Raw genomic sequence first — 16,155 nt, 5'->3', positions numbered from 1 at the left:
AGGGTGGGATTCTTCAGGTGCCTTGTGCAGGACCAGGAGTTGGATGACCCTGATGGACTGGATGATCCCTTCCAACTCATCATATTCTATGATTCCATGAATTATTACTCCATCTCCAAATTCATTAAAAAGAAGCTATGGCTGCTTTGTGTCCTAGCTGTTAACTGGACTGTTAAATATGATCTGCTATCTGTACAGCCACACAGGTGTGTGTATATACCAGTTTTCCATGCAGACTGGAAATTGTGTGAAATTAGACCTGCCTGACTGCAAGTCTGCCAGCCACAGGTGTACCTTTGGATACACCTGAAGCACAGAATTGTTGCCTTAGTAAACAGGTATATTAATTTAGCACCAGGGTAAATTAACTGACTCATGCAGAAGCAGGTGGTGTACAATCACTGTAAAACTTCTAAAATGTGAGCCTTTAAAAGAAAAGAAATATTTTAATGCTTTTATTCTACATTGGATTTGTTTTTTTTCAGTATTTTAACAGCAACCTGTGTTCTCAAAATTAATGTTCGAGTTCTCAGTCAGAACGTGATAGCATGCTTGGATAACAGAGATGCATGAAACAGATCATAAAGGATTTTTGTGGAAGATGCCATACAAGCTGAGAATGTCCTTCAGAGGCCTTTTTTATTTTTTAAAGAAAAATGTTAATGCATCATTTTTCTCAAGACAGCTATTATTTAATCAGTTCTGTAAATCTTCTGCATTTGCAACAATCTAGTATAGAAAAATATATACACGTTCCAAAATCCAGTATATTATTCCCTGAAAGAGAGAACTGCACAATGCTGGGTAGTTTAGATTTCCCCCAAAACACATAACAAGCAGTACTTCCAACTGACCCTGGAGAGCATTAGCTGTAACCTATTAGCATTCATGAGAACTTCTGAAAGGCTCCTCCACCAACTGACGGTGCATCAGGGAACTCTTATCTCACTTTTTCAGACTTGTAAAAAGTATTTCATATGATTTCAATTTTTCAAGATATATTGCAATGAAGAATAGGTGTGTGACTCTAACAATGTAAAGTTTTGCAGTTAACTCCTTTTCAAATGTTCTAGTACCATTACTGCTAGCATGAATATATGAAGATGCAGAAATAAAAAAAATACTGATAAGACATTTTATAAATATCATAAATCATTTAAGTAGGAATCAGTCATTAACTTCAAAGAACATTGGGACAAAGAGCACGAATCTATAAGTCTAATTAATGGAAAGCCTGCCTTTTACTTCAATAATGTTTTTAATGTTGAACCCTTATTTTCCATCTCTTATTTAAAGACACTATTAAATCCCTCCTGTTTCTCTTTTTCACTATCTCTTTGGCCAATCTTGATGCCTACCCACAGCACTCCACAGAACAGATAATAAAAACATTTCCTGTTCAGAAATGCCCTTGATTAAACGCCTTTTTTTAAAATCTTGGTTTCTAAAGAAACATTGTTGCTGCAAACTGTGAGCAGAGAGGAACAGCTCACCTGGCTTGTCCTACAGCCCAACCACCTCGTGGCCATGTCTATCTAGCAGTGACCTGGCACTGAAAGCCACCAGCACCTCAGCATGGGCCATGTGCTTCATCCCACTCCTCATCCACACAACTCACTTTCTCACTTCAAAGCCTGAACCATACTGGGGTTTCCTCCCCACTGGCTAATAAATACACTCTCTAATAAAACATAACAAATTGTTTTAGAAGACTGGCACATGCATAGTAGCAAATCTTACAGAGAAACTCTTTAAAAATCCTCTGAGCAAAACATGGAAGGAATGTGTTACAGAATGCCCAGGCCAGTCTTCTGCTGGCCACAGCCAGGTCAATGCTGTAATTAAACCCCATAATCCTGCTGCATAATCCCAGCACCGTCACTCTGTCCCTGCACTGCAAGAGACTGTTTGCAGATGCAGCAGCCATTTCATCCACCCCAGTAGAGAACAGAGTGCTCTTTCTGGGTGAGTTGTGCTATGCTCTCCCCTTCATTCTCACACAGTGCAGGTACTGTCTCTGGGGTGAACAGCGCTGTGCTGACAGGGTCTATTTTTAGATCTCAAAAACAGCATTCTTCCCAACCTCTAGACACTGTGCCCCAAACCACATGATCAGCAAATCAGCACATTACTGCTGACTTCTGAGTCTTTTCAATCTTGTATAAACAACTTTAAACTTGTGTCACCACAAGGTAACACAAAACAAATATTATTTCCCTAAATGTTTTATCTTTGACATAAATAACTTATTCAGAAAGAGTTGCAAGAGGCAATTAAAGTATCTTGCTGAGTAACAAAACTTGGAAGGAACAGGGTGAGAAATGACTCAAAAAGGATGTAGCTCAAAAAGACACACACAAAAAAGTCAAATCAAAAAAACCCACTCATATCTTCCTCATTTTTCTTTCACAGTTCTAATCAGAAATTTTTTACAAGATTAAAAAAAAGCCTTTGTACAAAATTCACCAATTAAGAGAAGAAACCTTGAAAATCACACTTGAATAACAGAAAAAGAGTGGGGGAAGGAGGAGGAAATTATATGAAGTAAATGTATCAACTGACGTGGTCCACAGCTTTACTGTGTGACCCTGCTTACAGAAACCTACAGCATCTTGTGGCCTCCTCATATCATTCTAGCTTAAATAACATCATCAAAAGCACTGGCAACATTATTGTTTTTTAATATAAAATCACCCACTTTAACTTACTGTGCCTTAGAATAAGCTTTTCACGTCTATCAAGAAACATGGAAATTTGTCTATAAGAAAAACTTTATTCAAGTGACTTATTGAAAGCTAAATTATTAAAAACTTGCAAGGTACATCAAATTGACAGACCTCTTCCACGCATCTGGATCAAATCTGAAGTAAGGATCAAATTATTTTTCTATAAGCCTTGGCAGAATTATGGATTTCAGCTGAGTGAAGATAAAATTCATTTTCACACCAAATAACTGAGGTACTTTTTAAGTTTTACACCCAAGACCTACACTTCATTGGACAAAAACAGATGATGGGAAGTAAGCAGAATATTTCCATACAACTGAGAAGGAAATTCAGAGGCTCTTTCTTAAACTGAAAAATTCATGCCTTAGTTTCAACAGCTGGAGTTTCAGCAGCTGGAAAATTTTACGAAGAATTTCACTATCAGGAAAGTAAAAAGAAAAACCAAAGAAAGTATTGAAAACCACATGGAGGTGAAGCAAGAGGTCTCAGAATACTTGTACTGCATGAAATAAGCCATTTTTGTGAATTCAACCTCCTGTTATATTCATCTCGGAAAAGGTACATTTTCACCTCATGTTACCCAGCACACAGTAAAAAATTCAATGTAAGAATCCCAGAGACAGAAATTCAGCTATAGAAACGAGTAGGACAAGACAAACTATGAAAGAGTAACACAATACATCTTTTAGTTATCTAAATCAATAACCTATGCTGTATGGCTTGTACAGTCAAGTGGAGCTCTCACAGAGCAACTTGGGCTCTCTGCTCAGGAGATCAGACCAGGCTGTGCCTTCAGGCATTTTCACCACTGCATAAAAGCTACCAATTATCCTGTCTCCAGGATACTTTTATCATACATTAACTACCAAAAAGCCAATGCAAAAATTTATTCCAGAGACATGAGAGAATGCAAAGCAAGATTAAAAGGGAAAAAAAAAAGCCTAAAACTAAGTATCTTAGAAGGAATAATAATATTAAAAGAAAGTGGAAAATTATTTGAAGGAAATAAACATCACTAAAGGAAACCATTGATGATAAGAATTAAATTATTCTACTAAGAGCCTTTGAACAGTATCTTTGGAAAGTGATAACTGAAAATGGAGGGAACAAGGTACTACTTCTGTATTTGGGTATTTTCTGTATTAGCTACACACTTGGAATTTTTCCCAGTGTTTCTATATCAGAATGCTTTTAATTTTACATTTGTTAGCATGGTAGGTTTTCAAATAACAATTGTGGCAACTTATAATTCCTTTAAAAATATACAGCATTTCAAGCAGATAACAATAAGTGCTTTTATTACAATGATTTTGGTTTCATGTCATTGGTATAATAAAACATCTGCCCAGAAATCTCAATTTAATTAAGTCTATTGTGTCTATGCAAAAATGTAGCTTTAAATCTGTTATTTCCCATACCCCTAAAAATAATATATCAGGCTATTTTCATTATACTCCTTCCACAAAGATGCTTAACATTTAATTGCCGAGTGAAACAAATAGTATCTAAGGTTCCATATTCACAGAGACAACACTAGAAGATAAAAAGTAGTGCAATTAAGCACTGTTAAAATATAATAGCAAATCTGATCTTGTAATGTATTTTTTCAATTTTCCTGTCTACAGGTTTAAGCTTCTTCACAAAGCATCCCATGACACAATCCCTGACAAAGAAACATCTCAAGCATTCAATTATATACTGCAGCATTTGCCAAAAGCTTATTAAAACAGAACATATAAAATAACTTGCATCATCTCAAGGCATCACACAAAAATGACCATGTAGATTTTAAAGTGAATGGTGCCAACTCTGTAAGAATTTACAGTAGCTCTTGTCTGGTTTGAATGAACCAATGTCTAAAACATGGTCCCAATTTCCCATTAGGATCTTTCAGCACTTAAAGGAATTAGTCCTTTGTTCCCCTAAATGCTGAGGAAACCATCAGCTGTCACCTAGAGGTGATGGACAGAAAGTCAGCATGTTACTCACCAATAAAGTAGTTGTTTCCCAATGCAAGCATTTCTTCAGAAAGCACAAGTCCACCCAGTGCCTGAAGAAGAGTGACACTTCTGCCATCAATAAGTGAACACTGTTTAAATCCAGTGCTTGTGACCTTCCATAGCAGGATGAGAGAAGCAGTAGCATCTTGCCTTATTCTAAGAAAAGAAATTATGAGAATATTTACACTGAGGGAAGTCAGTGTAATTAAGAAGTACATCACTGTAGAACTGAACCTTAATAAAGATAGGAAACTTAAATTTAGCAAGTATGGAATTAGGAAAAATCCTGAATGTCTTTAGTATGTCCACAAAACTTAAAAATGCTTCTGTTGTAAGATTTGCATAATCGTTTATGTAATAGCAGATTAAATCATATAGATTCCCAATTTCTGATACTTGAAGGCCACCATCTTAATACCCAAGAAGTGTTTTAGATAAATACCACATAATAGTAAAGTATATCCTTATTAAAGGATCCTTATTCAGTCTTTGTATTTATGCCTTTTCGAGTATTATCTCCATCCTACAGTGCTATCATTTTCTGCAGCTGAAGTACATCCAGGCCTGTTGTTTACTGAAGAACATTCAATGTTCGCTCAATACCGAGAGACAGATCCTGGTAGAAATCCTCATTTGTCTGACACACCAGATCGAAGATTCAGGACAGTTTCTTCTTGTAAATGAGTCATGTAATGCTCCCAAGGTCACTGAGCCCATGGTGCCTTCTTGAATATTGACAGATTGGATATAAAGTCTACTACTGCATCCACTCTGTCGTTTCCATTAGGGTGCTACATTACGCCAGCCTTTGTACTCACAGGGCTCTTTTTTTCCTACTCACCTCCATAATGAAACAATAAAAGTTTGTCATTTTCCTGGTAAGGTCTCAAGAATTTGCATTAATTTCCTATGAAGGAATCCAAAATGAGTTTGAACAATCCTCCAGAAATATAAACACAACTGCATCCAACTGCTAAAACTGATAATTCTCTCCTGCTGAAAACAGACCTCAAAATACCTAGAGATGAAGCTCTGTTCCACAATATCCTGTACTGAATTTGTTTCAATCCTGCTAAAAACAAAGGCCTGGTCACTTCTTATTTGACTTCAAAACAAGAAAAGGAAAGTTTTGTAATCATGTATGACAGACGTTGAAAAAATCTTGCAACTATGTGTCATAAGAAGCAAATTTTTTACAGTATTTGCACCCTCTTTAAGAACAACACCAATTGCTATTCCAAAAGCTGAATGTCTCACTTTTAGAACAGGATAGCAACTGGTTTTACAGTTTAGGTCTCATATAACAATCAAAACAAAATCAACTTATTAAACTGAAATTATTTTCCTTTCACAGATAGCCATTGAATCAGGCAAGTTACTTGGGCCTTTAAGACAGTAAATGAAATAAAAATCAATCTTGACTCACACTAATCTACTCAAGTATAAGACTCTACTAAATATATACAATGTAAAAATGATCAAAAACTGACTGTGTACTCTTCAACCTCCTTTAAAAGGGGGTTTCTCCATCAAGGCTCTTTAACAGAACTTCAGAATCCACAAATGCCAGCTTTTTCCTGATTCCAAGAAAAGCCACTTGTTTGCTTTCAGATTCCAGGCAGCCAGGGCATCCACACTCCCAGATCTCTTCCTGACTTAGGCTTAAGGCTCATGAATGAGCACAATTCAAAGCCCGTGGGAAGGGCAGGACAGCCCCCACGTTTAACAGTTACTGCTCCAAACTGTCTGCAGCTTGTCTGCTTGCATCACTTTGTTTTTTCCTGTGAGCATGGCCTTTTTTAACAGAAACATGGGATTCTGAAAAATAAGATGACAGTATGAGAAAAGTAGGCTATTTAGGGAAAATTTAAGTCTAAAATTGCAGCAAAGCTGTGAGCCAGAGAACTACGTTGGCAGATTTATTTTTTAAATAAACTTTCCAATAAGAAAATGCCTCATCCCAGCTGACAGAATCAGATCTTTCTAGGAAGTCAGGTTTTGTTAATTAAATGTAACAAAACAAGTATTTTATCCAAAAAGCATGATTTTGAAAAGTGAACAGAATAAATTCAAATTTTTTGAGAAGCGTGTTTTTTAGGACATACACAAAGATTTAACAGCTGATGGTGACACCCAAAGCAATAACCCAGAAATCAAATACAAATGCACAATATACATGCACCCATGCAGTCAACAATAACACTTTCTATCAGCAAGTTCATCTTGAGATTAAAGGGGGAAAAGGTGTTCACTGCACAAAGTCATATCTTCTCCAAACTGACATCTTCAACATATCTGCCCTAATTTCTAACACATTACGATGGCCCAGAGACAGCTTACATGCTTACATCTTCTAAAACATTAAATATGTGGGAGAAATTATGCTAAGAGCAGAGCTATCATGGCTCTGCTACATACTTGACATCTGTCTGAATTCTCTCAATCTTTTAGTCATTTGACAAACTTGCCTATCTGAAAATCTGTTGTCTAAAATATCCAGTCAAATGAAAATAAAAGTGCTTTTGCATTTCATCACATTTAAGACTATTCTCACTTTATTGATGTATTCTGTGGAACTTCAAAGGAGATAAGCCGGCCTCCAGCAGAAGTGTTGGAACTGGCATTTCCACAAGCCACATCTGGGGTTATCTGAAAATAAAAATAACTTTACTTAACAATAAACCATAAAATCTGACCAAAGAAAACATAAAAGATTTTTTTTTTTAAACAAATGACACTAGTAGTCCAGCAGTCATCTTCTAAAAATCCTCAGGAACATTCACAGAAACCTTTATGCTGCCAACAAAGGTGCTGAAAATTCACATAACCATCTTTTCAGGGTTTTGTTTTAACAAAAAGCTCCTGCAGAAAAGGCATCTTCCTTTAAAAATGAACATATTTAGAAAAATATGAATAGTTTTCTGGTCCTTTAGAATAATAAATAATGCTCTAACATTTGCTACATCCAAGAAAGAGTGCATCATTAATCTATGCAATACTGAAGGATTTATAGTAACGAATACAGACATTACCTTTCGACTATATTGAAATATAGGGTTTTTTCCAAACAGAGGTCTCCTTTAAAAAACACTGTCCACTTGCCCATTACTATTCTTTCCAAGTAAAAATTGCTTGGACAAACAGCAGTTTCAGATGGAAAAAAAATGATGATCACAGTGAGAGCAAAAGGACGCATTTGCCAAATCCAGCGATGCCTACTAAGCATAAAATCAGTTACTACATTAACTTGTTCCAGACACCATACAAGGTGTCATGCAACACAGGAACCACAGAGACTCCTTAATTATTCAGATCTTCAGTAGTAGTAATTTCCTAAAGACAGGCTGAAATTTATTAGTGCTTCCAAGGGTACATTTATTTCAAATAAGTAATACTTTGTGGCATAATTGAGTCTATCACTTGATATCATCAGAAGTTTTAAATAACTTTTCATGTATCTTCATCAACTTGGCTATGAAATACCACACTGGAAAAAAACCAGCAAACCAGTTTAATCTTCAAACTTCTAGGCACTTTGCAATGCTATTCTTTCAGCCACAGAGAATGTTTGCAAAATTTTTATATCAGCCTTAATACTGAAAATACAAAAATGCAACCTGACACACTTCCATGAATTAATCTTACATCAAAGCAAAAGCCAGAATAAAATCTGTGAATTTAAATACAATTCAAATTCACATTTTAAGTATTACATGAATGTAATGAAACACATGTAAATACATGAACAACAGAAGTCCAGAATATGATGCAATTAATAATTTTTAGGACACTCAGAGTTTATCTTGACTCAGGCAAGACAACTACTCAGTATTCACATTTCCCAAGTGAATAATTTCCCAGTGTCTAGATTATTCAATTCATTGTTGAATTTCCTGAAGTATATAATATGAATACGTATAGTTCATGAAAATAAAACAAGAAGCAATTTTATTGTATTTGTTGAAATGAATTTTGCAAAATGATAATATATCCCGTGCAATTTTTAAATCTCAGAAGTCAAAGTGTGGACCTAATGGTCAATGTAGAATGCATCCAAAACTAGTTTGGCTAATACTCTTCCTTTTATATTTGCCAACATTTAAACTTTTTTCTTTGAGAATCTGCATGCCTACTGGAACAAAGGGAAAAAAGAAATAAGTACCTCTATTCTCTCCTATACTACATCTAAAATACACTTGTTTTTATAGTATTTCTACAGCTTTACAGATTCATACATCTATTACCTTAAAAGATAGTGGGGAAATTGTAATTTAAGCATTTAATTTACCTTACTGTTTAATAGTAGAAGATTTAAAGTAAAAGGTATTGATGTCTTTACAACTAGAATAAAAATAAAAGAATCATAGAAGCAAGAGCTGAACAAAGTGGCTACAGAACAAGACCTGAGAGATTCAACCTTCATAAAATGGAAAAAAACCCAATGAAACAAAAAAATTTTTTGGTCTGAGGCAAACACATCAGAATTTAGGATTACTCAGCAGGAAAAACACACATAGGAAATATTTCAAAGATAATTAGAAGAGTGAAGGCAAAATGCATGATTTTGACTCTTTTTATTAAGAGATCTGTAATATTTGATGCGTTTTCTAGGAGCTCTATGGCTAATTGGCCTTGACTTCCTGCTCTAAGAATCAGGTAAAATAACCATCTAAACCAGTAGGATGCTAAACCCAGATTTTATGACAACTGAAATTTGAAATTTTTTATATATTAACAACACTGATACTTGGATCAGACAAAAACCATAGGAAGAAGCAGTAACTCTCATATGGAAAAAAATGGTCTCAGCAGTGTCCTATTTCAGCCAAGTTCTGTGGAGACAAAATTGACAGCTTTGACACCTGAATTAAGAAACAAATTGCAGGTTTTTCACAGCTGTGAGAATTTTTTATAAAGATTTTTAAGTGTGTCTCTTTCATGTCTTAACAGAGCATTCTGCAAAACTGTACTGCTGAAGAATGAGGGCAAAGACAACCAATATATTACAACAATAAAGGAAACTTGGAAAATGAAAACAATTCGTAATTTTCACTCTCAAAACAAACAAACAAAAACAAACAAACAAAAAACAAACAAACAAAAAAAAGGCTGCTAGAATTGGTAGGAGATATTTAAAACTGAAGTCACTGGGAAATATATTTTAATGATTTTCAGAGGACAAAATAAAGATCATTCCTAGTGTAAAGTAAAAAATACAAATAGAGTAGGTATCTGTCATTTAAAGACAATCAAAAGAAAACATAACATAACTGCAATGACATCCAACACTTCTCCTGAAGCATTTTTTAGTACAGAAACGTCAGAACAGCAAGAGGTTCTTGGGGAAAAGACTTACAAACATTTACACAAATGATGCAGCTACTTTAAAAATAGTCACCAAAGAAAATAAAACCTTCAGGCACCCTCCAGAGTGTAAAGTATATTTATGAGCTGATACAAAGATAAGCTCCTGTGTCAGAGAATACATCCAACACTGTTCTTCAATACCTTATTTAGAGTTTAAAATTATTAAATATCAAATTGTTGACAGTAAATACAGAATTCCTCTTTACATAAATGTTCCATAAGTTTGCATCTAAATTGTGTTATATTTTTTTTAAAAGATAACATAATATACAAAAACTATATTTCCGCTTCAAATGCTTTTAGACTTTACATAGGTAAAAGAGCAGCATCATTGGAGAAAGCAAGAGTGAAATCTTGAGAGCTCTTATTCCTACAATCTCCACCTGGGCCTTAACAAGCCAGCAGTGATTTTGTTAGATTTCCTTACCAGGCCATGGCAGTGGTATAGAAGAGATTGTAAAGAAAATCAAGGCTGGTGCCTAAGAGAGAAACAGACTGTTCTTCCATATTACAACTTTTCTGAAGAAATTAAATAGCATGAGTTAGGCAGATATTCTCCTGCCTAACAAAACCAGAATAATGAGATAGACACTTAATTCAACAAGTGCTGAAATACATACATAAATCCCAAAGCAATATTTTTACATGAGTGAGTGCCTTTATTACTTTCCTAAGTGTACTAGACTTTAATTCAATAAGGCTGAGAAGAGGAGCATACAGACTAAGCCTACATTTATGTAGTCTCTCAGTGCTGAAATTAGTTCTCTGAAGATAGCTATTGTATATGAAATTTCATAGTAGATTTCTTGAAAAGTTGAGCAGACATTTGTAATTCTACAAGGTCTTATCAACACGGGCAGACTAATCCTGACAGTGCAAAATCCAGCCATTCTGCTGCCACGATACAGTGCATTTCTTTTGTATCTCAACCCCAAGTTCATAGAATGGCAGAAGGCTTTTACTTCTTGCAAAATTTCCTCAAATTTAAAAGTGGTTTGTAAGTAGGATGGCCAAATTCATATGCATCTTAGAAACTCCTCACTACCCTTTCAACACGGTATTAATATTTCTGAAAACCAACAGATAATTCCAATCAGTGGAGGAGGCTGCCCAGGTATCTTGTGGACTTTCCATCCTCTGAGTTATTTAAGTCTCAGCTGAATAAAGTCCTGAGCACCCTGCTTTAGCTGACCCTGCTTGGAGCTAGGGTTTGGACTGGAAAAAGTCCAGAGGTGCCTTGAACCTCACCTACACTGTGATGCTGTCAGTGAAAATTCACCCCATAAGCCAATTGCCTATTAAGTCTTTCCTGTTAATTGCCAGTGACAATTCAGTGACACCACAGCTTTCACTAAACCCCACCCCAGCATACAGTGAAAGTGCTTCTTTTGAAAATATCCCCAAATTTACCACAAATTATGTGTGCATTTGTGTGCACATTCTGGCACACACAGATACCCGTGACTCAGGTACTTTGCTCCTGTTCTGAGAATGTTCTCTCTGGTCAACCTCTTGTTTTTTCATCTCAAAAAGCTGTTTTTACCTCCTAGTGAGGTAACAGACAACTCTGCACAGTCTTGCAGCCAGAGCAAGGTGGGGCAAATTAGTCTGGAATTAAACAGAATATATGAATGCACACATAATTCTTGAACTAAATAAAAAGGATGGATACAAACTCATCCTACAGCAAAGATCAGTGCTTAAAAGTGAAAAAAAACCCAAAATTTTAAACGTATTTGAAAAGACATTATGATATGGAAGGAGTGAGAAAACGAGTTTTTTGAGAAAAGCAAGGCTGTGTTCTGGGGTGGAACCCCATGAAAACTGGCATGGTCATTAAGAAAGAAAACCTTTCAGTTCTTCAGTAGGACAGAAACTGTCATGACAGTTGCAGTATGATGAATGGTCTTGTAAATGCTAGGTCTTTCAGATTTTCTTCCAAGGGATTTCATATTAAATTTCAGTTCAATAAAGCAAGTTTCATAAAATGCAATTTTGGCTTTTCTGAACATATAACTACTTTTCTATCAGAATAGGGCCTGCAGGACCCTGTAAGTGTGGCAAGAGGTATCCCTTATTTTCTAAGAAATATAACATGTTTGGCAGTCTTCCTTATGCAAGGAAAAATAATATATGGAAGAAATAAAACAGGTTATATCCTAATTAGATTCTAACAGGTTAGATCCTAACTATAGACCTTGAACAGCTGTCGGCAAATAAAAAGTGAAAAGAGAGGCAGCAAAATAAAAGACAACAGAATAGAACCATAAAAGAGAGATCTAGCACTGTCTACTTATTGTCAGGATGTCAAGCAACAAAGCAGGATCATTTCTAGCACAGAAATTGAACTCAGAACAAAATTCTAACAGAAAAAAAAAGCAGTTCCAGTACCCTTGCCCTATAGCACAGAAAAGCTACTGCTTCTGACAAATCTAGTGTCATTTAGCTTAACCTCCACATCACTGCACTGCACAATTTCAGATGGGACAATGCTTGAAAGAAAACCAGAAGAGAAAGAAAATCAAGGTTTACTTCTAATATATCTCACCAGTGGGAGAGAAAAGCAAAAGTGTTTAGAGTAGGAGTAGTGCCTCTCTGAGGAACACCAGGGGGAGACTGACAGACTGCATCCAAAAACAGCATCAGATGAAGAAGGCTTACCAGTTATCACAGCACTAAAACCTTGTGTAAGGGAGGCTGCACATCCACCCAACAAATTCTGTTGCTGGCAGTCTGTTTCTTTGCTCATCTGACCAAGAGCCACTTTGTAGAGTCAGCAACCACACTACCGGGAGGATCTAGCACATTCCAGTGCACAGCAATCCTCCAGATAACATTATTAAAACTTTGGTTTTCTGTCACAGACTATCAGTGCCATCACACCAAGATGCATCAGCAGGCACAGGAGGCTCTCTTACACAATGACAGATTACCTAGATGATCATATTAGCAAGCTGCCTTCTCGTCTCAAGCCATCCACCAATTCACTGTCAGCTTCCTAAAATCTGACATTCAGTCTGTACTGGTTTTGGCTGGGGTGGAGTTAATTTTCTTCACAATAGCTTGCATGGTGCTATGTTTTGGACTTTTGATGAACACAGGGTTGATAACAGGGATATTTTAGTTATCACTAAAGTGTTCACACAGCATCAAGGCCTTTGCTCTTTCTCAGAGTGCCCTACCAGCAGGTAGGCTGGAGGTGCTGAGGGAGCACAGTGGGACAGCTGATCCCAGCTGACCAAAGGGATATCCCACACCACAGGAGGCCATGCTCAGCAATAAAACTGGGAGTGGGGGCTGGAAGTTGGCCAGAGCTGCTGTTGCTCAAGACTGGCTGGGCATCAGTTACTTGGTGGTGAGTAACTAGGACTTTTTGCATTACTTGTTTTGTTTGGGTTTTCTATTTCTCCTTTTCAGAATTATTGAACTGCCTTAATCTCCCCATGAGTTTTCCCACTTTTACCCTTCCAGTTCTCTCCCCCATCTCACTTGATGGGGCAGTGAGCAAGTGGCTGTGTAGGCTTAGCTGCCTATCCTCTGCTTAGATCACAGCACAGTCATTTAATAAAGATTACTTCCATGAAGAATTAATAGTCATTTATTATTCCAGAGTATATGGAGCTGTTCTGAAAAGAAAGATAAACAGTATGTAAACAAGTTCATTGAGCAAAAATTCCACATAGTCAAATCTTGGCATGCAGTGTATGAGCTCAGGTCACTGGAGGATAAGCTGAGACATAAACTTCATCCTAAGACTGTCAAGTCAGCTATAGATATTTCTACACTGAAACACTGAAAGGCAGTAAACACATCAGGTTTTGGGGCTTTTTTCTCTTTTTCCCCCTCATACTCTCTAGGACTTTAAAACAGGATGATTCCTGAAGGAGTAGTTAAATGAATCCAGACACTTTTCAAAAACAGCTCTGGATAACCAGAAATCCTGAGCCCACTCACCAAAATAGCTTCAGAAGAGAAGACCTTCAATATCTTGATGTAATTGTACTCACTAGAATTTCTGTCTTAAAGAGCTTTGATTTTAGGAAGCCTACTATTTATGACTATCTATTAAACATGATTTAGTAATGGAACATAATAAACTGAGTTTTGTATGAACTTCATATAAGTTTTGTTTAAGCATATTGAGCTTTTAGAGACATTTAGGGTTTTATTTAGAAAATAAATATAATGAAGAGTAGCACCCATCCAGAGATGCTTACATCAAGTTGTCTATGAAAATGATCTTTATATATAAACAAAAAGTTCCGTAAACTAACATTGTAGAGGAGAGAGTTAGTGAAGTCACAGATTTATCCTAGAAGAAAGCTAATATTATTCTACCAAAATCTGTGCTTCCTTTATTCTCCTTATGTGTTTGTAGAGTATCTTTTTCTCAGAGCAAAAGAAAAATTATAGAGATTTCAAAAACAAATCTTACACACAGTTAGAAGATCTGTTCTAAGTCAAACCAAAATTACACACATTCCAGCAATTAAAAGCAATAATAAGAGGGAACGTCAAGAAAATAGGGTAAGAAAAGGACAAGCATATATATTCCAACCTTCACCCATTTCCACATGAAAGTTTTTCCTAAGATGTCATTTTTAAGGATCAAGTTTCTATTCTGTATTTAGCAATATCAAATGGATCTCTCCTCTGCTTTTGTTCAGATTTTGCTCCTCCTTCTGCACCCATACCATACTTTGACCACAAAAATGCACAAACATTTAGCAACACATAAAAGTAGTCAAGACTGAAAGGTTCCTGTTTGAAGAACATACTCAAAGAATAATTCTGCCATTGCTGCAGAGCAAGAACACTCTCAGGATTTTACACCTGATTCAGCCACACTCTTAAAGGCTTGCAATTTACTGGCTAAGGACACACATAAAACAAATGCTGTCCCCACTGCAAGAGGAATTAGAAGTTTATTGTAGCCTCTAATCATTAGTTCCAAACCCTTGAATCTAAGCACAAAATTGCAATATAAATAGAAGGTTAGACTAGGACTCACATGCTCAGCATTCTAATTTCTGGCTGCGCACCTGGCAAATCACTTCACTGCTCTGTGCTTCAACATCTCAGTCTATAAAATGGGAATAATACAGCTGATTTCCTTTGAAAAGAATTTCAGGTCTATTATGAAAAGCTGTATATAAGAGTATGGTGCTGATAGTCTTACGGATGATTTTGTACACTGAAACCTTTATTAAATACATTAATTGAGCAGGATTAATGAGATGGTTTCTTTTTTCCTCCATTACTGGCTAATAAATATCTCTTATACACTTTAACAAAAAAGATGATTGAACTGGGGAAATGTGGATTGTCAGTTGGATCTCTCTCACAAGAGGAACCACTGGCCCCAAGTAGAAAAAGGAATTATCTTTCAATGGATGAGCACAAAGATAAATTCATATAATACTAAAGAAAATCAACTGAGAGAAAAAATTCTTGCTTATGATCTATGGTTTTAGTCCTTAATCTGCACATCAAGAAAAGGTTAATTTCTTATATGAAGAGCACTCAGAAATTAAACTGCATCCAAAGACATCTGTATGTTACCTACAGGCACAGACACTACTGAGACAGTTGATTCCAGCAAAGAGTGCTATCCCTGGTGTCCAAGGAATACAGAAAACATGTCCAACTGTAAGCACACATCATGCCTCTCCTAGACAGCTTACTTCTCTCAGGTGTTCATTCTTTGAGATCCCAAAACTTCGCAGAAAAGCTTTCATGGAAACTTCATCCTTGCAAGATAGTGAGAGCTTTCACTTGGAAAGAGTCTGGCAAAATTTCTATCTGAGACAAAAGGGTCTGAACAACATTAATTCACTTCCAGTATCAGTATGGAATAATTTGGAAAATAGACTGTCTTGGAAGATTTATAAAAAAAAACCAACAACATAATATCATTTCTAAATTTGTTGTCCTCTGAAACTCAAAAATCAAAACAGAACATTTTTTGAAATACAAAACCTACAGCTACTTTTCCTTTTAAGAGAGTGAAGATGGATCAAGTTTTGTGAAGTTCTTACAGCTATGAGGAAAGGTAGTGTTTT

General features: G+C 36.0%; 1 protein-coding gene across 1 annotated transcript in view; it reads right to left on the bottom strand.

Moving 5' to 3' along the window:
• The window catches only part of DNER (delta/notch like EGF repeat containing), a 114,145-nt gene that overhangs the window by 49,537 nt on the left and 48,453 nt on the right, over positions 1-16,155 (bottom strand). Inside the window, exons 3-4 of the mRNA XM_053952265.1 lie at positions 7,281-7,375; positions 4,716-4,882 (exon numbers count right to left, since the gene is read on the bottom strand). Of these exons, the coding sequence (XP_053808240.1) occupies positions 4,716-4,882; positions 7,281-7,375 (262 nt within the window). The remainder of the gene's footprint in view (positions 1-4,715; positions 4,883-7,280; positions 7,376-16,155) is intronic.

Source organism: Vidua chalybeata, chromosome 10, assembly GCF_026979565.1.
Source record: "Vidua chalybeata isolate OUT-0048 chromosome 10, bVidCha1 merged haplotype, whole genome shotgun sequence".
Classification (NCBI taxonomy): domain Eukaryota; kingdom Metazoa; phylum Chordata; class Aves; order Passeriformes; family Viduidae; genus Vidua; species Vidua chalybeata.
Note: the sequence above shows the minus strand (reverse complement) of the source record. Positions and strands in the feature narration are given on the sequence as shown.